The sequence below is a fragment of the Pygocentrus nattereri genome, chromosome 7, assembly GCF_015220715.1.
Source record: "Pygocentrus nattereri isolate fPygNat1 chromosome 7, fPygNat1.pri, whole genome shotgun sequence".
NCBI classification, from domain to species: domain Eukaryota; kingdom Metazoa; phylum Chordata; class Actinopteri; order Characiformes; family Serrasalmidae; genus Pygocentrus; species Pygocentrus nattereri.
The window spans coordinates 25,363,894-25,386,415 of NC_051217.1; the positions used below are offsets into that span (position 1 = coordinate 25,363,894).

At 40.8% G+C, this 22,522-nt stretch overlaps 1 protein-coding gene across 4 annotated transcripts in view; it reads right to left on the minus strand.

Moving 5' to 3' along the window:
• Nucleotides 1-22,522, minus strand: part of LOC108412818 (spectrin beta chain, non-erythrocytic 4) — a 150,380-nt gene that overhangs the window by 92,584 nt on the left and 35,274 nt on the right. For all 4 annotated transcript variants that reach the window (XM_017685043.2, XM_017685042.2, XM_017685041.2 and 1 more), the window contains exons 5-10: nucleotides 12,061-12,152; nucleotides 9,100-9,180; nucleotides 8,896-9,011; nucleotides 6,612-6,724; nucleotides 4,470-4,657; nucleotides 3,158-3,275 (exon numbers count right to left, since the gene is read on the minus strand). In XM_017685043.2, coding sequence (XP_017540532.1) covers nucleotides 3,158-3,275; nucleotides 4,470-4,657; nucleotides 6,612-6,724; nucleotides 8,896-9,011; nucleotides 9,100-9,180; nucleotides 12,061-12,152 — 708 coding nt within the window. The remainder of the gene's footprint in view (nucleotides 1-3,157; nucleotides 3,276-4,469; nucleotides 4,658-6,611; nucleotides 6,725-8,895; nucleotides 9,012-9,099; nucleotides 9,181-12,060; nucleotides 12,153-22,522) is intronic.

A 22,522-nucleotide genomic window follows, 5' to 3' on the forward strand; every position in this document is an offset into this window, starting at 1 on the left:
GCATGATTAAAGAATTCTGTGTTGTATATGGTTCTATATAAAAAACCTTATTGAAAAGGTTCCATATAGCACCCAAACGGCTTTCTTTGATTGTTACGATGTCAAGCTTGGAACACTAGAAAAACCCTTTGAGGTGCCATCTACACACTTTAAAAAGTTAAGTTTAGTAAAGCACTTTAATAATGGGTTCTATTTGGAACTGTGAATTCTCTATATAGAAACAGTTCATGCTTAAATGGTTCTCTGCATGGTGAAATGGTTCTTCAGAATGATGAAGAATGTGTTGCATATAGTTACATACAGAACCTTTATAAAAAGGGTTCTATATAGCACCAAAAAGGTTTCTTTTACTGTTATGATGTCAAGCTTGTAAAAATAGAAGAACCTTGCTGTAAGGAATCTTCAATATCTGCTCTACTTTACTCCTCTTTACCTACAAAACCCTCTCTGTACACTGATAATCAAGTGGTTCTTAATACGCTCAAGATCTGGTATCAGTTTAGACGGCATTTTAAATTTGTAGCTGCTTCTTCCTTGGGTCCTTTACATAATAATCATTTATTTCCTCCATCACTGGTGGACACAACATTTTCAGTGTGGTATGACAAGGGTATTACACAATTCAAATATTTATATCTAGATGGTGTTTTTGATAGTTTTGCCAATTTGTCATCTCGATATGGCCTTCCTGTTACTCATTTATTTTGCTATTTTCAAATTCGCAATTTTGTGGCTAAATTTTTTCCTAATTTCCCCTCTTTACCTCTAGAACAGTGGTGGGAAACCATGCTTTCATTTGTTCCCCATCACAGAGGAATTATTTCGAAGTTATATGACATTATCTTGGCCTTTAGTAGCCACTCAACTGGTAAATTTAAAGGCATATGGGAGAGTGAATTGGGAATACAAATTCATGCGGAATCCTGGGAACAGGCCATAGAAAGGATTCGATCTACTACCTCTTGTGCCCGTCTCAGACTTATTCAATTTAAGGTCTTATACAGGGTGCATTTCTCTAAGGCTAGGCTATCTGTACTGTATCCGGAAATGGAAGACAAATGTGATAAATGCCATGGCTCTCCTTGTCACCTTAGCCACATGTTTTTTCTTTGTCCTGATCTGAACGGCTTCTGGGAGGGTTATTTTACGACTATGTCCACTGTTCTTGGGGTGAATCTCCAACCTTGCCCTCTGATTGCTATATTTGGGATTCCCGACCCCTCATTAGCACTTAGCTCTACACAGAAGGATATTATAGCTTTCACATCCTTACTAGCAAGACGCACCTTATTGTTGCATTGGAAGTCTGTTAAACATCCTTCTATCTCCCGTTGGCTCAAGGACGTCATTTTTTTTTAAAACTTGAGAAAATTAAATATACGTTGAGAGAATGTACGGTCAAATTTTTCCATAAATGGCAACCCTTTATTTCTTATTTCACTAATATGGAGACACTACCCGATTGAGTGTGTGCTTGTTTTTGTGTTGCATTTTATATTGTTTAGAAAAAATGGCAATATGTGAGTTGGTCATGTTGAGCTGAGGTGGGGGCGTTGGGGGAGGGGTGGTTATTGTTTAATACACGGTAGTTAGTAATTAGTTCAATTATTTTATCCTTCATTGTTATCAAGGTTTTTTTTGGGGGGGGGGGATTGGGTTAGTTTTGTTGTTGTTGTTTGATTTCATTCAAAAAGCGAAAAATGGCAATTGGTGAATTGTATTTGTGTGATTGGAAGTATTGTATTTTTCCAATAAAAAAAATAAATAAATAAATAAAAAAATAGAAGAACCTGTTTTGTTGCTATACAGAACCACATACACACATTCTCCATCTCCAAGGACCAGGCAAAAACATTTAAGCATGAAGCGGTTCTATAGAAAAGTCATGGTTCTAAATGGTTCTACAGAAACATCCATTTTAGTGCCCTTAGTGTTTACAGATATATTACACCTGAAAAACCTGTTGGAGTTACAATTTTTTTATATTTTAAAATAAAACAATGTCATTTTAACAATTTCACCTTCTTAAGCCTCAATTAATCAATATTGGTTTTTAAATCAATCATACAGAACTCCAGTCACCACAGAAGGTCTCGTTCCCACAGTCATGTGTGAAGCTGAGGCCATATTTTGAAATAAAAAATATGTTTTTCTGCAATTTTAACTGCAATAATCTCTACATGACTGTGGAATATATGATTTAAATAACATAAAGAAAACAAAAGCAAAATAAATTTTATAAAATATGTAATGAAAGTTCCACAGGAGTCATGTCACTGGTGTTACCGCATAACAAAAAACTTATTTTGAAAGAAAAGTCACACTGATGACGTCACTCGACTTCCTTTGACCTGATTTCTGAGGATCTATGAAGAAAAGCTCATGGTGAGTCCACTGTGTCTTTCAGTTCTCAGAGATTTTCTCATTCAGATCATGATCTCATATGAAGCTTTTAGCCTACGTCACTGGTGTGACCGACTTTATTCTCTTTATTAGGTCATTGTGAAAAAACAGAACACAAATGGATTAAATTCTATATTTTAGTGGATGTTCCATGACTGACAGCGTGTGGTTTGATGTTCTGTAGCAATTATTTTGTAAAATGCATTGTTCATTAAAAACGTCTCTGGTGTTTCCTTTATTATGTGGAACAACGATGACGATCGGTGACACCAGTGACTCCTATGGACAGATAGAAAAGTGGATGTTCCTGTAGAATGACCTAAATAGAACCATCCCCTTTACGAAAGAACCCTTAAAGAACCATAATTTTTTTAAGAATGTGGTTTAGCCCCATAGGTAACCTATTTGATCTAGATAGGATACTTTCTCTGAGTGGACAACAAAGCACTTTGTAAGTCGCTCTGGATAACAGTGTCAGATAAATGAACCGTAATCGTGCACTAAAATGCACAGAACCATGTTATAATGTGTTCCCATGGAATTTGGCCTGGGGTGCACAAACTTTCACGCAGTAAAAAAAAAGCCAGTTTAATTTTGTAGGACAAAGAGAGGCTGGAAAATGTTTGGTGTATGAAACTTCACAGATGTTAAAAGTGGAGAGAAATAGATGATATGAGACCTTTAACTACAGAAACAGGCATTTTAAAGAATTTTAAAGAGCGAATAATACAGGCAGAATCATGGTCTCCTGTACCTTGTTGATGTCGGAGATGAGTTTTCCTTCGTGAGGCACATATGGCTTCTGGTTGTTAGCTCTGAGTTTGCTTTGGATGGTGAAGAGCAGCACCTCCAGGTTTCCTTTCTCCTGGAACCTGCCAGAACACAAAACCACACGGAACTCTTCCTTCATAAAAGCCATATTAACGTTAAGGCTCCATGTGGAAAAACACTGCAAGTGTATGAAAATGGTGAAAAAATGTTTTTGTTTAGAACATAATAAATATGTTCTGTGTGGTGTTGAGTGCAATGAAGGCTCCAGATGTAGCTAAATATACCAACTGTGATTTGTACTGTACTTTACATTAACCACATACGTCTGCTATCAGACTCAGACACACAATGTACAAGATATCAGATCAGACCTGCATTTCACAGAGTATCAATACCTACAGCCCTCGCTTCTGTCCTGCTAAAGGACCATTAAATCAAATTTAACATGAGTTTGTGTTCCAGTCTCTACATTTCTAAAGGAATCAGACAGTGAAGAGCATCAGACAGAATTCTGGAAATGTTCCTCCACTTTCAGATGGAGCTGATAAACATTCACACAGTTATTTCTTCATATTTCACCACACAGTTTAAAATAAACCCAGTTTAAATTAGATTTGGTTAATATGGAGAAACATCCTGAAACTCAGTTTAGTGCTTGGTCTGGGTTCCAAATATATAAATATACATGTCCGTATGTGTTTTTCCGATATAAACCTGCCAAACAGGAGAAAGAGTTAAGACTATACCTGCGGCTAGTTTAAGCGTGTAGATGCGTTCCGCCTCGGACACTAAATTATTTACAAGGTTCCTCAACGCAGTCCTTCTGTGCTCACCATAATATTTAAGGTAAAAATGGACCAAACACACGACGGAACTGAGGCAAAATACAACATCTCGCCCAACATCAAGTGAATCACTTCTGTAAAATAACAGGTGCTAATGGCTAATGCTAACATCAGCTGTGGAATGAGAGTGCTAATGGCTAATGCTAACATCAGCTGTGGAATGAAAGTGCTAATGGCTAATGCTAAGGTTAGCTGTGAATGACAGCACTAATGCTAAGAGTGCTAAGGTTAGCTGTGAAATGAGAGCGCTAATGCTAAGGGTGCTAAGGTTAGCTGTGAAATGAGAGCGCTAATGCTAAGGTTAGCTGTGAAATGAGAGCACTAATGCTAAGGTTAGCTGTGAAATGAGAGCACTAATGCTAAGGTTAGCTGTGAAATGAGAGCACTAATGCTAAGGTTAGCTGTGAAACAGGAGTACTAATGGCTAATGCTAAGCCGCTCTCTGCCTACTTTATAGGCTTCTCGATGGTGCAGTAGGTTGTAAAGGCTTGAAGCTGTTGCTGTACTCCTGTTAGCGAGTTAGCAAACTTCTGGTTGCTGATGATGCTAATCGTCTTTTCAATCCACTCCAACAGCTCCGAGGCCAGAGCATCGTAGCGCTGAATGACCTTCTCGGCTTCAATGGCATTGTCCAGCACCTGCGGGAAGAGATGAGACGTTTGTAAGTAGGCAAAGCTAAATTATCATTACTCACCAATACAGGCCGTTTCTAAACCCAACATTTCTCCTGTTTTTCCACAGTAAAGTGTGAGTCTTCGACAGGGAAATGAGTTACAACACATTTTACTCTGTGAATTTTAATTATTCATTTTTTTCCAGATTCCAAATGGTGAGGGGAATTTTATATTTAGGTGTGTCTCTGCAGACTATGTGTTCATTTATTTTCACTTAGAACATCAACAAAACGTGAAATTTACTCTGTGTGAAATTAGACAACTAACGGTTGATGCTAAGACCAGGTGTGAAATGAGAGTGCAAGAGGCTAAAGCTAAGATTCTCTGTGATATATGAATGCTAATCGCTAATGCTAAGATTAGCTTCTAAACGAAAGTGCTATGCTAAATGAGGATGCTAATGCTAACGTTAGCTGTGAAATGAGGATGCTAATGCTACGGTTAGCTGAAATGAAAACACTAAAGCTGTGTTTGCTGCTCATGTCCCGGTTGCGTTTTTGAGCTCAAACTTAGCTGAAATTGTCACTGAAACATTCACCGCTCAAATGACTCTGCCGAAATGGTCGCCGGCGTAACAGACTCTGCTGAAATGGTCGCCGCTGTAACAGACTCTGCCGAAACAGTCGCTGCAAAACGGTCACTGCCAAACGGTCGCCACCGAAACAGATTCTGCCGAAACGGTCGCCGCCATAACAGACTCTGCCGAAACAGTCGCCACCGAAACGCACTCTGCCGAAACGGTCGCTGTCAAAACAGACTCCACCAAAACAGGCCGAAACGGATACCGCCAAAACGGTCCCACCGAAACAGAGTCTGCCGAAACAGACTCTGCCGAAACAGTCACTGCCGAAATGGTCGCTGCAGAAACAGTCACTGCCAAAACAGACTGCCAAAACAGTCGCCGCTAAAACAGACTCCCCTGAAACAGACTCCCCTGAAACAGACTCCCCCGAAACAGACTCTGCCGAAACAGTTGCCGCTAAAACAGACTCCCCTGAAACAGACTCTGCCAAAACAGTCGCCACTAAAACAGACTCCCCTGAAACAGACTCTGCCAAAACAGTCGCCGCCGAAACAGACTCTGCCGAAACAGTCGCCACTAAAACAGACTCCCCTGAAACAGACTCTGCCAAAACAGTCGCCGCTAAAACAGACTCCCCTGAAACAGACTCCCCTGAAACAGTCGCCGCCGAAACAGACTCTGCCGAAACAGTCGCCACTAAAACAGACTCCCCTGAAACAGACTCTGCCAAAACAGTCGCCGCGGAAACAGTCGCCACTAAAACAGACTCCCCTGAAACAGACTGCCCTGAAACAGACTCTGCCAAAACAGTCCCCGCCGAAATGGACACCGCCAAAACAGTCACCGCCGAAATGGCCGCTGTCAAAACAGACTCTGCCAAAATGGACGCCGCCAAAATGGTCGCTGCCGAAACAGACTCTGCTGAAACGATCGCCGCTGAAACAGACTCTGCCGAAACGGTTGCTGCTGAAACAGTCGCTGCTGAAACGGACGCCACCCAAACGGTCACCACCAAAACAGCCGCCATCGAAACAAACTCTGTCGAAACAAACTCTGCCGAAAAAGACTCAGCTGAAATGGTCGCTGCTGAAATAGACCCTGCCGAAACGGACACCGCCCAAACAGTCACCACCAAAACGGCCGCCATCGAAACACTGCCAAAACAGACTCTGCTGAAATGGACTCTGCCAAAGTTTGCCGCCGAAACAGACTCTGCCAAAACAGTCATAGCCGAAACGGACTCTGCTGAAACAGACTCTGCCAAAATGGATGCCACCGAAATGGACGCCATCAAAACAATCTAATCTAAAGTCCAAGACCGGTTAAAATGTGTTTCAGCTCTGACTCTGAACCAGTTCAGTAGAGTCACCTGTGCTGAATGTCCAGAATTCTCACCTTTCCGATCCTCTTGCCCTCGACGATCAGAGCTTTCATTTTGGAGAAGTAGTGATAGTACGACACTACGTATGTTATAATGGACTTCTCATCAGGATTCTCCGTGTTCACATCTGAGGGGGACACCGGAAAACTGTTAATAATAAAGAACTGAAAAAGAAATCAACACATCCTTTCATGTTTTTAGACCAATTTTCTCCCAGATGTTCACTGCTGTCAAGTCCCACCTGAAATCTTGGCTTTGTAATCCATGTTGGCTTCAAGGTCATTCAGCAGTGCTATGGTTTGTTATGAGATAAAGTGATAACAAACCCAGCAAAATCAGTGACATTTTTGTAGGTTAAATCTCATTTTTAAAGTATATTGTGATATATTTGGCTGTAATTACTTGATTTTATTTGATTGGTTGCTGTAGTGATAAAAAGTAAAAGCTGAAATCTAGATGGCTGAGATTCCTGCCTCTTTACTAGCGCCCTTCCCAAACTGTATACTAGCTCACTAAATAGTGTGTAAAAGAAGTGCAGCCATTAGTGCAGTAGGTGAAATACAAAAGTTTGTGGTTTGGGACATTTATTAAAGTAAATGGATGCATTTATTGGGGTAAATTAATACATTTATTGAGGTAATTTAATAGATTTATTGAGGTAAATGAAAGCATTTACTGAGGTAATTGAATAGATTTATTAGGGTAAATTAATACATTGGGGTAAATTAAAGCATTTATTGGGGTAAATTAATTAATTTATTGAAGTAAATTAAAGCATTTCTTGGGGGAAATTAAAGCATTTATTGAGGTAAATGCATTTACTGAAATAAATTAATACATTTAGTGGGGTAATTTAATACATTTATTGGGGTAATTTAATACATTTATTGGGGTAAATGAATACATTTATTGGGGTAAATTAATGCATTCATTGGGGTAAATTAATGCATTCATTGGGGTAAATTAATACATTTATTGGGGGAAATTAATGAATTTATTGAGCTAAATTAAAGCATTTATTGGGGTAAATTAATGCATTTATTGACGTAAAGTAATACATTTATTGGGGTAAATTAATGCATTTATAGAGGTAATTTATTAAATTTATTGAGGTAAATTAAAGCATTTATTAGGGTAAATTAATGCATTTGAGACGTCTAAATGTAACTGCTGCATTATTGAAGGTGGAACAGAAAATTCCAGTACGAAGCGAAACTCCAGCTCAACTGTTTATCATTTAATAATAATATTTAAGAATACTGCCAGTATTGATTGGCTTTTGTAAAATATCCTGAAACTGAATTTTCTGATTTTGTGAGATGTGCCAGACACACGGGTCCACCAATCTATCTGAACTTCACCTCACAGAGTTTCGTCTTTTTTTCGTGGTCACTCTGGTCAGTGTTGTTGGTGTTTATCCTCCCGCAGGACTGTGTCTGCAGTAATGGTGATGAGAGTTACCGCTCAGAGTTACCGCTCACCCACCAACATGGCAGAGGGGCGTTCATAATGACGCCAGCCAATATTATTAATTCCTCTGTTTGCTTTTTCAGTTCCAGTTCCAAACCAGTAAAAAGTGTCACTGTAAAGCTCGAACAGCTCCATGCTGATGTTCTGTGTATATTTTCCTGTGAACATTTTCACTGAAATATCTTCTTTGGTATGAAGAGCAAGTTTTAAATAGTGACTTGGCAGCTTTTTGTTCCACACTACAGATAACAAAACTTCCACACTACAAAACAAACTGGTTGAGATGTAAATAGAGCGGTTCAGAGCGGTTTGGTGTGGAACTCTCTGTTCTAGATAAACTTACCGAGTCAGAACTGTTCACAGTGGTGGTGATAGGAACCAGACGTCCCCCTCTAAAAGCTCCTCACAGAAAGTTCCTACATGAAATGGTTCTGAATTCACTGCCTGATGACTGAGACACTGTTTTATGATAGTTTAGAGAACTTAAACTCCATTCATGGTGGAGGGAGACATGCAGGGCGCTGTGCGGCAAAATAGTCCCCAAAGAAACTTATTATTCCAGATTTTCCACTATTTTCCATTATCAACATTCCATATAAACTCAGAAGACTTGTGTAGGTTCTCTGGTGGTTCTGGATGGTAAATAAAATATCTATATCTGTGCTGTAGTCATGGCGACGCCTGGTTCCTATCACCACCACTGTAAAGACGTCTGAACAATTTCACACCAAATCCCTTTGAATCTCTCTGTGTACCAATTTTTAAAACTCAGTGGAGTTCCCCTTTAAGTAGCCTGTATATCTGTGTGCTGAGGTTTTTAAAGCTCACCTTCTGGATCCAGTAACTTGGCGAGTCCTAGACTCTGCTCAGCGATGTTGAAGGCTTGCTGGAGATTGTGCGTGGCGTTCGATCTGGTCAGCTTATGAAACTCGATCAGATCAGGTCTGAGAAACCAAGCACAGTCAATTGGTCAGTAGCTTTTACAGGAGCAGAGATAAAGAGAGGAAAGCGAGCGTACATGTCCGTCCTGACCTGTGCCGGTGAATAAGTGCATTGAAAGCCAGTCCATCCCTCCAGCATGTGGTGAAATTATGAATATTAACCTCAGGATACCTGCAAAAATAACATACAGTCGCGAGCGGCGATGAGTGGGTCCAAGCACTTTTGAGCCCACTTAGAACAAATGAGCAACCAGGGTGAAAAGCAAAACAAATTTAAGCCAAAATACCCAACAATGAGAGAAATTTCTGACATAACATGCAATTACAAAGTTTTTCCGTTCAATTAACTGAATCAAATGAGACCCCTTGTTTATCTGTAGACCTTTTAATAACCTTGTAATAGCATTTTTGCTATCTGGACCAAACTGTGCATAATTCATCTGGGTCTCAATTTATATAAACACCTGAAGTATAGAGAAGATTGGAAAGACTGATGACTTAAAGCAAATCAAGCTAGCAATGCCATGGCCGCAGTGATGAAATGATAGTGTAACACCATGTTGGGTGAAAAAGTCAATTTTTTTGATAATTATTTACTTCAAGACACTAGAGAGTATTTCTAGAACAATTTCAATTAGTTTGGATCAAATTCCAGAGACTAGTTCAAAAAGCATGGTTTTCATTAAGTTAAGAACTACTAAAAAACTATTTATATATTTATAATATATATTTTTAAAATAAAATTGTAACTGCAAATTTGTTATGCTGTTCTACATTTGATTCAATTATGTCTTAATGACATATGATAATTGAGTGATTTTCATGACTAGCGCGCACCAGTGGCCAAATCTGAATGAGACTTGACTGGTTGCTAGAAAGTGGCTACGTAGAGACACCTTTTTAGTTTCAGGATGATTAGTCAAAGTTAAGCCTGTCGAAGGCCTGCTGAATTCTGATTGGCTGATGGTGGCCATAAATTTCAATGTATTCAATTTCCCTCAAAAATTCACTTATACTTTGTGTAGAAGACGATTCCTGAAGTTTCAGCTTGATTGGATGCACGGATGATGAGAAACAGTTAATTGGCAATTACCCCACCCCCTAATGACGTATGCCCACCCAAATTGAGCTGCATCCACAGAATTTTTGAATTTTGTCAGAAGGGTTAAAAGTCCACATGTTTTTAATCACTATTGAGGTTCAGACTGATACTGGACACATGAGGATTGAGCAAAAAAAACTAGGACTAGTTTGCAGAAGTATTATGTTATGCAAATTAGCAAAAAATCTAAGTGGGCGGAGCTAAATGGTTCCAGCGACAAAGCTGTGTGGCTTGACCCAAGGAATCAGAATCAAAAAGAATTTTGTCTCCATACATCATGTTGAAGGAATTCTGGAGCAAAAACGTGTTTTGATGCTCTGTAGCACCCCCTTTGGCCAATCGGGGTCATTTTTGTAGCCTGGCGAGATACACACAAACTACACCTTCCCACCAAGTTTGGTGTCTCTAGGACTTACAGTCTCTTCTCCACAACATGGTTTTTAGGAAAAAAAAAAAAAAGAAAAATCCAAGCAAATCCAAATTAAAGGGCCCATATCATGGAAAACTGAAATAAAGAGTTTGACGTAGTAAATAAACACTTATAACTGTCAAAATATACCGCTCGTTTCCATAGAGCAAATATTCATCTTATAGCAGTTTGGCTCCGCCCACTCACACTGAAGTTATACCCACAGTTTCAGCCTAGACTGCTTTTGAATGGGGCACAACACAGGCTAGCCAATCAGAACAGAGCTGATTTACTTATATCAGCCTTAAAGGCATAGCATCAAAATAAAAAATGGCCATGTAAAAATTAATTATGACTGTTTTTGATACATAAAACAACACAAATGTCACAAGTGGACGTTAGGGAGATGCTACTATATATATATATATATATATATATATATATATATATATATATATATATATATATATATATATATATGCAATTACGTAATATTTCCATTCTCAGACATTAGCGGCACTTTATCTGCCAGGTTTCTGCTGATACAGATCAATTGTAAAAAATGGATTTTATTTATTTATTTTTTTTTAAGTAAAAGAGTATGATGGAGTATGTAAACATGTTTAGGGTTAGTTTAGAATTGAACAATACTGTCCCAGTCCATACAGCCCACATATGGAAACTAAGCTCTTTTTATTGTTTTTTGTGACATCAAAACAAACAAACAGATTTACATATATCTGCCTATTCAGCCTAAAGTTTGTATGGACTTATTCAGCCTAAACTGATTTCCAGTTAAAGATCATCACAGAGCAGCCAATTAGAACAGAGCTCATTTACATAGATCAGTCTTAATGGTGTAGTACCAAAAGCAGCTTCTAATGAAAAGAAGTTAGAAGATGGTTATGAAAAATAATAAAATAATAACTAATAATAAAACAATGACTATTTTGTAATGTCTGAGAATCGAAATATTATGTAATAGCATACATAGTAGGGCCACTTATGACATTTGTGTTGTGACCTCATTGATCCTTTCTTTGCCACTATACGCCCTTTAACTGCTGCTGCACTCAATGTACCTGTAAAGATTTACAGGTAAGACTATGTGTGTGTGTGTGTGTGTGTGTGTGCGCGTGTGTGTGAGAGTGATGGTTAGAATGCATGTTTTATTTTATTTATTTATTTACATTTTATTTGTAATTTATTTTATATATTTTTCATTTTATTTTATTCATTACATGTAAATATTTGTCTGGTACTGTGCTCTGTGAACTCCTGTAACCAAAGCCTAATTTCATCTATGTGAAGCAAACCTGGCCAATAAAGCGGATTTTGATTAATAAAACCATACAATGTTATAACTGGAGCTCAAGGTGAAAAAAATAACCACTAGACAGATGGACCATATAGGCATTTTAATATCTGACAATATAAGCCAAACCACAGATCAGTCAGGTTTAATCTGTGGTTCCTACCTACAGGGATAGCGAGGTTATAGAACGGTTAGTGGGCAGTTAATAAAAGGTCATGAGTCTCACCCTGCTGTTTTCATCTGGCACCAAAGCAGCAGAGCATCCTTGGCTGAACGCGTCTCCCTGTTGTCCTCGGTCTCGATCTTAATCACCTGGATCTGTCAGACAAAAGGTCACTAAACTCAACAATAACAAAGTCAAAAATCCAGCAGAACTCAAAAACCCTGTCGAACTCAAAAAACCAAGCCGAACAACATTCACTCACTTGAATCTCAGCGCTCACCGTAATGCACTGATATGATTGGCTGAGTAGCGTCATGCATGTGATTTTATATTTCTTTTTATATATATATATTTATTTTACTGGGAGACAAATCAGGTACACAACCACAAGAAACAAAATCTGATTTTATACAAGTACAGTGGCCTTTAAATGAGATAAACATAGCACCAATAATTGTGTTGTCTAAATCGAGTCCAAATTTTAAGGGTACCTATAACCACAGGGTTAGATGTGTAATTTTTGGCCTTAAATGGTAAATGAGACGTGGCCAAAGTATGTAATGAGGTCCCTTTGCAAGATTTAGATTATTCACACCAATCGTTATCCGGGGCCTGAATCCAGTAAGAGACTATGTAAATTGGAAGCTCAATATTAAAACATAAGGTTAGGTAATGCCAATCCTCCATTTATTTTGAGCCTTTGAAGAAGGTATATCCAAATCCTAGGTATCTTTCCATTTCAAATAAATCCTGTAATTAATTTGTCAATCTGCTTAAAAAATGATTTAGATAAAAAGATGCATTTTGGAAGGCACTGGGACAGATATAAAAATCTTGGAAGAACATTCATTTTAATGCAGTTTACCCTGCCAGCTAAAGTTAAATGCAGGATACCCCAAGTGCTAAGATCAGATTTGAGTTTGATTAAAAAAGGGCCAATAGTGATACCTTTTGCTTGACTCCCCACTGCGACACACCCCGAAATGATCAAATTGTCTTCAACATTAAGGACAAAGGCTCTATTGCCATGGTGAACAGAAGAGGGCTTAACGTGCAACCTTGTCTTTTGCCTTTCGATACGGTGAAATATTGTGAGGAGAAGAGTGCAGTAGGCAACCCACATTTTTCCATGGCAAAGAAAAGGTAGTCCCACTCAATGTGGTCAAATGCTTTTTCCGCGTCCAGTGAAACTATCATCTCAGGGCATTCAGATGAGGAAGGAGCGTAAAGGATTCTGATCTTCTGGGAATTCAGATTTATACAGGTCGGAATAAAAATTTTTGAAAATGTTGCTTATTTTGAGGGGGTCCAAAGTCAAATTACCCATATCATCTTTTAATTGGGCTATAGAGCGAGATGCTGTTTTTGATTTCAAGTGATGGGCCAAAAACCTGCCAGCTTTATCCCCGTGTTCATAAAAGAAACCCCTAGAATGGAAAATAAGTTGTTCGGCCTGATATGCAGAGAGTAGATTATATTGGGTTTGAAGGGCTATTCTTTCTTTATGGAGTTCCGGTGTGAGGGGTGTTGAATATTGTAAATCTAATGTATATATAGATTGAGCTAGTTTGTCAAGCCTCACTCTTTGTTCTTTATTCTGGTGTGCTGTGTATGAAATTATTTCACCCCTAAGAATGACTTTGAGGGTTTCCAACAACAGAGATCGAGAAACTTCATCTGACTGATTTTTAGATAAAAAGAAATCAATTGAGGTTGAGATATGGATTTACAAAATGTTTCATCTAACAGCAAAACAGGGATAAGACGCCACAGAATTTGTTCAGCACATCTAAGAGGGATAGAGATAGTAAGCAGTAAAGGAGCGTGGTTCGACACAACAATGGCTGAGTAATCTATACACTCCACTGAATTTAAGAGGCTTTTACCAATAAAAAAGTAATCAATCCTGGAATAACATTCATGGACATGTGAGAAGTAAGAGAAGAGCTTCCTACTGGGATTTAGAAAGCGCCAAAGCAAATACCTTGATTTGTTATTAAAGCCGGAATGAAAGATTTGACCTACCCATGGTTTCTTTAATCATGTAATCTTTAATCAAATAATGTTCAGTGTTGCACAAATGTGTTTCCTGGAGAAATGCTATGTCTGCTTTTAGCCCTTTGAGATGGTTGAAAATTCTTGCTCGCTTTACTGGGCCATTTAGTCCCTTTACATTCCATGATGCAAGCTTAACAGTAGATCCCGCACCTCCCCTGCTATTTGACGTGTCATACATAATTAGATGGAAAAGTACACAAAGATGATGTGATCATATAACATATAGAATAGTCAGTATCATCAGAGCACAAATTGCAGGGGAAATTTCTTAAAAATAAAAAAACATACAATAATTCAAAAGAAAAAAGGCAATATTTAACATAAAAGCTTTTAAGATATAGAATCCTATGTTTGCCTCCGACCTTTGTGCAAGTTGCAGGATTTTTCTATGACACCCCCGGTAACACATGACACTGCACTAAATCCCTACTTCTGAGAGCTCCGGCAAAACAAGAGAATTATTTACATTCCAAAATAGTTTGTATCAAGATTTCTAGTTCAAAAAAGCAAAGGAAGTTATAAACCGATGGGGGGAGTTTTACCCTCACTTCACGACAAAAGAAAAAAAAAAAAGAAGACAAAACAGCTTCAATGCCGCCACTCCATGGTGGACGTTCTAACGAAGTCTCTACCCTGTCTTCAGATAGAAAACCACACAGGACACGAAAGGTAAAGCTAGAGATTTGTGTTTAAATCAAGTTACAGACTGTTATTGGACTCAGTCAGACTTACAGATCTTCAACTTTGAAGTGCACCACTCTGCCGATAAGCCAGCAAGTTCAGGTCAAAGCTTCATTTAGTGTCGTTGAGGTGGCCTTGATAATCCGTTGAAAAAATACTTCTGCATCTTCAGGCATGTCAAAGTTGTGGTTCTCTCCCTCATAGGAGACCCGTAGGCATGCAGGATGCAAGAGCCTGAACTGAATTCCCCTCTCATACAGCGCTGCCTTAATTTTCTTAAATGCAGCTCGCTTCTTAGAGAGGCTAGTGCTCAAGTCCGGGTAGATCCTCAGAGGCTTCCCTTTGTACAGCATCTGGTGTTGTCTGGCCCATCACAGTACCCGCTCTTTCTCCTGGTATCGATGGAAACAAACAACGATAGGTCTGGGCGATTGGCCTTCTTTAGGTTTGGGCGCTAGCGCATGATGTGCTCCATGACTTCCTTCAGCAGATCGGATGCAAACGCGACCATGTCGGTTCCTTGCTCTATACCCTCTGGAACATTTACAATGTGCAAGTTCGCTCTTCTTGAGTGGTTTTCCAGGTCGTCTAAATGGTCTCTTAGCACAGCATTAGCTGCCTTCAGGTCAAAGCGCTTTCCCTGTGTGTCTAACTTTTCGCAGAAAGCCTCTATGGAAACCTTTATAGGCAAGTGATGCCTGATTCAAGGAAGACATGTCTTCCGTTAGGTGTTCACGTTGCTTTTCCAGCAGCTCAGCCAGCATGTTCGTGGAATATTCTTCCTCGCCTTTAGTAGCAGCCGCCATGCTGGCTACCTTGCTGCTTAGGGTAGTCTTCTTCGTATCCTGCTCTGCTTTGGTTTTACTTGGCGGCATTGCAGTTCTTTCCAAGTGTGGAGTGATACAGAAGTGAAATGAGAGCCCTTTGTTGTTATTTTTCAGTAGAGTCATAAGGTTTTAGGTGAAGAACGCTGGGAGACTCTCACAAACATGTCTGTCCGCTACATCCTCTAGACCAGAAATCCACGCGTGATACCTCACAGTGAACAGGTCCAGATTGTGCTCAAATTGTCAATATTTAGTGTGACCACCATTATTATCTAGCACTGCCTGAACCCTCTTGGGCATGGAATTCACCAGAGCTGCACAGGCTGCTACATGATGACATCACGGAGCTGGTGGATGTAAGACACCATGCGCTTCTCCTCCTTCCGCTTGAGGATGCCCCACAGGTGCTCAACTGAGTTTCGGTCTAGAGACATACTTGGCCAGTCCATCACCTTTACCTTCAGCAAGGCAGTTGTCATCTTGGAGGTGTGTTTGGGGTCATTATTGAGTTGGAAAACTGCCACGCGGCGCAGTTTCCAAAGAGAGGGAATCATGCTCTGCTCCAGAATGTCACAGTTTCCCCTCAATGAACCGCAGCTCCGCAGTGCCGGTAGCACTCATACAGCTCCAGACCATGATGCTACCACCATCATGCTTGACTGTAGGCAAGAGACAGATGTTTTGGTACTCCTCACCAGGGTGCTGCCACACATGCCGGACAGCATCTGAGCCAAACAAGTTTATCTAGGTCTCGTCAGACCACAGGACACGGTTCCAGTAATCCATGTTCTTGGACTGTTTGTCTTCAGCAAACAGTTTCTGGGCTTTCTTGTGCGTCAGCTTCAGAAGAGGCTTCCTTCTGGGACTATGGCCACGTAGACCTAGTTGATGCATTGTGTGGCGTATGGTCTGAGCACTGACAGGCTGACCTCCCACTTCTTCAACCTCTGCAGCAATGCTGGCAGCACTCATGCTTCTATTTTTTGAAGCTAACCTCTGGATATGATGTTGACATGGACTCAACTTCTTTGGTGGACCCTGGCGAGGCCTGTTCCAAGTGGAACCTGTACTGGAAAACTGCTTTAAGACCTTGGTCACCGTGCTATAGCTCAGTTTCAGGGTGTTAGCAGTCTTCTTATAGCCCAGGCCATCTTTGTGGAGAGCAACAATTCTATTTCTCACATCCTCAGAGAGTTCTTTACCATGAGGAGCCTTGTTGAATATCCAGTGGCCAGTATGAGTGAACTGTACCCAAAACACCAAATTTAAGCCCATTTCCCCATTCACACCTGGAACACTGTAACTCTAACAAGTCACATGACACCAGGGAGACAATACAGTTGGCCACAGTCTGGACCTGTTCACTGTGAGGTGGACTCACTTGTGCTGCCAGCTATTTAGACATTAATGGCTGTGTGTTGAGTTCTTTTCAGAGGACTGTAAATCTGCACTGCTATACAAGCTGCACACTGACCACTTTAAGTTATATCCAAGTTTCATTTCTATAGAGTCGTCCCATCAAAAGACAGAATAACATATTTGCAGAAATGTGAGGGGTGCACTCACTTTTGTGAGATACTGTAGGTCCAGGTCTGCATAGGACATGGTCTGGCTTAAATCATACAGAGCTCGTTGGTAACTTGCTAAGGTAGCTAGCTCTTAAGGTAGAGACATTGAGAGAGCTAACTTTCTAGCTTGTGTGGACGACTGATGCATTCTAAGCAAATGTGTGTATTTTAGTCTCAGTTTAAGCTCCTGTGCAACAGCAAACAGCGTATCAGGACATTTACTGTGCCAGATAAACACGATACGCACTGTAACACTATCAAAAATATCTAATGTACACAGCATTTTCAGTAAATGAAAACATTCTTATACATTAAAAAGGTTTAAACATTTATAAACTATGATTTAGTTCAAATGCTCCATATCAACTCATTCATTTTGCACTCACTTTGGAGCACCCTCTAGTGTTTGACAAATCCAAAGACATTGCACATTCTCCTCTGGCTCCAGCACTAAAGTTTTGGATGATCGGGTTTTGGGTGGTGGGTCAGAACTGCATGGATTAGATTTGTCACTAAACTAAACTTTAGAGGAGAAGGAGAAAACCATAATCACTGCAGTTCACCAGGATAATGATAACTATTCGTGACACAACTGTACATGCGGCTAAAAATACAGCACAACTATTGTACCCAGCGGACTGAGAGCTCCCAGAGTGACAGCGCTGACTCTACTGGACGTTCCTGGTGATGTGTGAGGTGTAATGGGTGTTTGCGTAAAGGAGCCCAGAGCTTTAGGGCAGTGCCAGCCTCAATGCTGTCTCTATGAGCATGTGCCAGTCTGGATGGAGCTCAGCAAAGTCCTTCTGACTGAACTCAACACTTCAGCTCCTCTCTGACAGCCATTGGCTCGATCACATCACTCTGATATGATGCAGTCTTATGAGCGGCGTGAAGTGAATTCACTGCAACCGCCAACAAACATACATATACAACAACAACAACAACAACATCAGAAGTCAGAGAGGAACCTTCAGGGCCTTCTGGGTTTTCAGAGAAGGCCTAATGATTTCTGGCAGCTGCAAAATGCAATTCTGGAATTTTAATTTTAATTCCTGCATATTTAAAGCATTTAAATCATGAGTATCACTGTACAGCTCTCATTTCATTGTTATGTTTTAGATAAAACCAAAAAATTGGTTAAATTCCTGAAACTTCTAGCAGAAAATTGTCCGATCAGGATTGTTTTCTCTGTGGTATGTAGGTAGACAAATGTCACTGAGCTCTCCTATTGGTTAGGACATCAGCTTGAAGAGAAGTCCTCACACGTTTGATGAACTAACCAGCATGGTAGAGGAATCAACCATCATGATTTACAATGGGCAGAACCAATTTCATAAGAAAAAAATGTCACTCAAGGTCTTCTGGAAGTTCTAGATACGTCTCTGACTGTGAATATGAGTGACAGTTTCAAGTAACACACAAAATGTATTTTAAAAGCTTCAAATGTACGTGTTTAATCGAGAACAACCAAAAAAGTGTTAGCTGAGTGCTAACAAACTACTAGAGCTCCAAAGTAAAGCTATCAGAAGTTAGCTCTATGGTAGGGGTGTAGCCCATAGATCCACCTGCCTAGATGCTGCATTGGGTCCAGCCAGACACGTCAGTGGTGCCGCTATGTTGGGGAGGTCAACATCGCTGCTGGACTGCGTTCAGTACCATTACAGAGCGGCACTTTAAGAAAGATACTGTCCAGAATTCCACTATTTCAGGAATATTACTCTCAGAAAGTGGGATAGGATTATATAACGGAGGGTTTTATATTAAGCTTACTTCATTTAATAGGATTTTAACTTGATGCAGTAGCTGCATGTTTATTTACAATCACTGTTTTGTCAGGTCAAATCTGTGTGGACATTCATAATAGATTAACATCAGCAACTTCTTACATGAAGCTGAAGTCAGTTTCTAATTAGCCAGCTTCTTGTTCATATTTTCCTGTTCCACCTTAAATGGCGCAGCATCAGGCACCAGAAAGTAATTGCTGCACTATTTAAGGTGGAACGGGAAAATTTGAACAAGAAGCTGGTAAATAGGAAGTCAACTTTAGCTTCGTCCTTCTTACTGTGTTCTGCAGTTTTTAACATCAGGTGGAGACTGAATACTAAAATAAAAAAGAAATAAAAGCTGCATTTAACGAAACAAATCTGGTGAAAATCAGTCTCGTAATAAGGATGTTATAGCTGATTTAATCATTATAACTCATCAGTACGCATGCACTTGCAAACGTTATTGCACTGCAGTGCCCCCTAGTGGCCGCTCTGCCAGCAGGATGCACTCAAACGTTTTTAACCAATGTAGTCAAATAAAGAACCCCCCCACCCCCCCAAACCCAATTACTGTGTTCCCAGACAAACTAGGACTCTCGTCTCTGTGTGAAATGTTGTTGAGCTGCTAGTGAGCAAGGATGAGTGAAAGGGGAGGAGTGAGACCCCCCCCCCCCCACTGTGAAAAACAATTCACACCTCTCAACAAAGACGGCCATGTAATAAAACTGACAACAACAAAGACAAACAGCCAGATATTCATCATACAAATATCGCTGCTGTCAGAAACAAAACCTCGTATCTCCAAAATGGAAAAAACATGTTTTACTTTTAATGGAAGTCAAAGGAACCAGACGTATTTCCAAGTCATTTTGGGCCATTTCTTTTGGGCCATTTATCATGAAATTTACATAAAATGTAAAGGGTAACGGGTATTTTCAAATTGTGTAAAAAACTGAAAAAATGGAGATATGAGGTTTTCTTCTGGCAACAGCGATATATTTAATCGTCATTTCCGAGGGAAAAAATCCACAGTGTAACTGAAGCTGCCCCAAAACAGCCCGAAACTGCAAAACGGCCCAAAATGACATCACAGATGTAATAATAATGAGATGTCATTGCTGTCAGATCTAAACCTTGCGTTTCTCATTTTTTGTGTTTTCTTTACACTTAAAAAAAAACACTTGGAATATTTCAAAATAGTCCCCAAAGAAACTTATTATTCCAGATTTTCCACTATTTTCCATCATCAACATTCCATACAAACTCAGAAGACTCGTGTAGGTTCTCTGGTGGTTCTGGATGGTAAATAAAATGTTTATATCTGTGTTGTAGTCATGGCGACACCTGGTCACCACCACTGTAAAGAAGTCTGAACCATTTCACACCAAACCGCTCTGAATTTCTCTGATTACACCTCACACACACTGAGTTATGGAGGAATTTTGCCCTTTAACACCAAACTATCACTTTAAAGGACACATTTAAGACTCACAAAAACAGCACAGACACACCAAAACACCAGGCAGACTGAGGATATAACCAGACGAGCACTGCTTTCAAATTATACAGCCACCTAAAGACTTCATCACATCGAATTTCTCATCATTTAAAAAACTTATTATCGATATTTCGCAATTTGCGACCGATATTGATCGGTATTAACACTTAAATACAGAAATAGCAGGTAAAACTCAGAGGCAAGAGTGTGTAACTCGGGCTAATCCATACGAACAGATCCAAACCATCATAAACAATGTTTACAGACTCCTCAGCAAACCAAGCGTCCACAGCGGACGTGAGGGCAGCGCACGCGTTTCGTCGTTTTATGAGCTCTGTAAGGGCTTTGTTAAGATACTGTAAAAGTGATAGTAGTACCTCTAACGTTCTTCTCTTTTTCCTCCTCTTTTCTTTCTCTTCACTCTGCCTCCTCTCATCTCTTTCTCCTTCATTATGTTTCTCTCTTTTTTCCCCTCTATCGCTCTATCCCTGTCTCTGTGCTGCTGCTGCAGTGGCTAGGCCTTACCTGCTGACCGAGCAGAGTAAACTCCAACACAGTGGGTGGGGGTTCTGAATAGAAGGAAAAAGAGAAGGAAGGAAAAGAGAGGAGAGAAAGAAAGACAAAGGGGAAGGCGAGAGAGATAAGGAAAGAAAGGGGAGATGTGGGGGGGGGGTAAGGTAAGATATAGTGAAAACAAAGAGAAGGAGTGCAAGGGAAGAGAAAGAGAAACTGAGGAGACTGAAAAAACAAAGGATGGTAAGGGGAAGAAAGATGGGGAGGGATGAGAGAGAGAAGGTAAGAAAAGGGAGAGAGAGTTAGAAAAAAGACATGAGAGAAAAACAGAGAGAAGGAAAAATAGGAAGACCAAAAAGGAAGAGAGAAAGAGGAAGGGAAGAGTAAAGTAAAAACAGGAGAGGTAACTGTAAACAAATGAAACAGATAAGGATGAGAGAGAGGGAGAGAGGGAGAGAGAGAGAGGGGGAGAGAAAGAGAGAAAGAGAGAGAGAGAGAGAGAGAGAGAGAGAGAGAGAGAGAGAGAGAGAGAATAAACAGGGGAGAGACAGAGGAGAATGGAAACTGTGTATGTGTGTCCAGCTGCAGGTCAGCGAGATCTCTCACACACTCCGGTGTCCAGTGACACACTCTCTCTCTCTCTCTCTCTCTCTCTCCCGCTCTCCTTCCCTCCGTCTCTGTCTCTCTCTCTCTCCCTCTTTCTCTCTCCCCTTCTCTCTCTTCTATCCTTCCCTGTCTGTCTCTCTCTCCCGCTCTCCTTCCCTCCGTCTGTCTCTCTGCCGCCCTCCCTCTCTCTCTCTCCTTCCTTCTGTCTGTCTCTCTCTCTCCCTCCCCTTCTCCCTTTCCCTCCATCTGTCTCTCTCTCCCTCGCTCCCTCTTCCTCTCTCTCTTTCCCTCCGTCTTCCTCTCCTTCCCTCTGTCTGCCTCTCCCTCTCTCTCTCTCCTTCCTTCTGTCTGTCTCTCTCTCTCCCTCCCCTTCTCCCTTTCCCTCCATCTGTCTCTCTCTCCCTCGCTCCCTCTTCCTCTCTCTCTTTCCCTCCGTCTTCCTCTCCTTCCCTCTGTCTGCCTCTCCCTCTCTCCTTCCCTCCATCTCTGTCTCTCTCTCCATCCCTCTTCCTCTCTGTCTGTCTCTCTCTCTCTCCCTCCCTCTTCCTCTCTCTCCCTGTCTTTACCTCCCTCCCTCTTCCTCTCTCCCTCCCTCTTCCCCCCTCTCTCTCTCCCCCTCCCTCGCTCCCTCTCTCTCCCCTTCTCTCTCTTCTCTCCTTCCCTGTCTGTCTCTCTCTCCCGCTCTCCTTCCCTCCATCTCTGTCTCTCTCTCCCTCCCTTTTCCTCTCTGTCTGTCTCTTTCCCTCCCTCCCTCTTCCTCTCTCTCTCCCTCTTCCCCCCTCTCTCTCTCCCCCTCCCTCGCTCCCTCTCTCTCCCCTTCTCTCTCTTCTCTCCTTCCCTGTCTGTCTCTCTCTCCCGCTCTCCTTCCCTCCATCTCTGTCTCTCTCTCCCTCCCTTTTCCTCTCTGTCTGTCTCTTTCCCTCCCTCCCTCCCCTTCTCTCTCCCCCTCCCTCCCCTTCTCTCTCCCTCCCTCTTCCTCTCTCTCTCCCCCTTCCTCTCTCTCCCCTT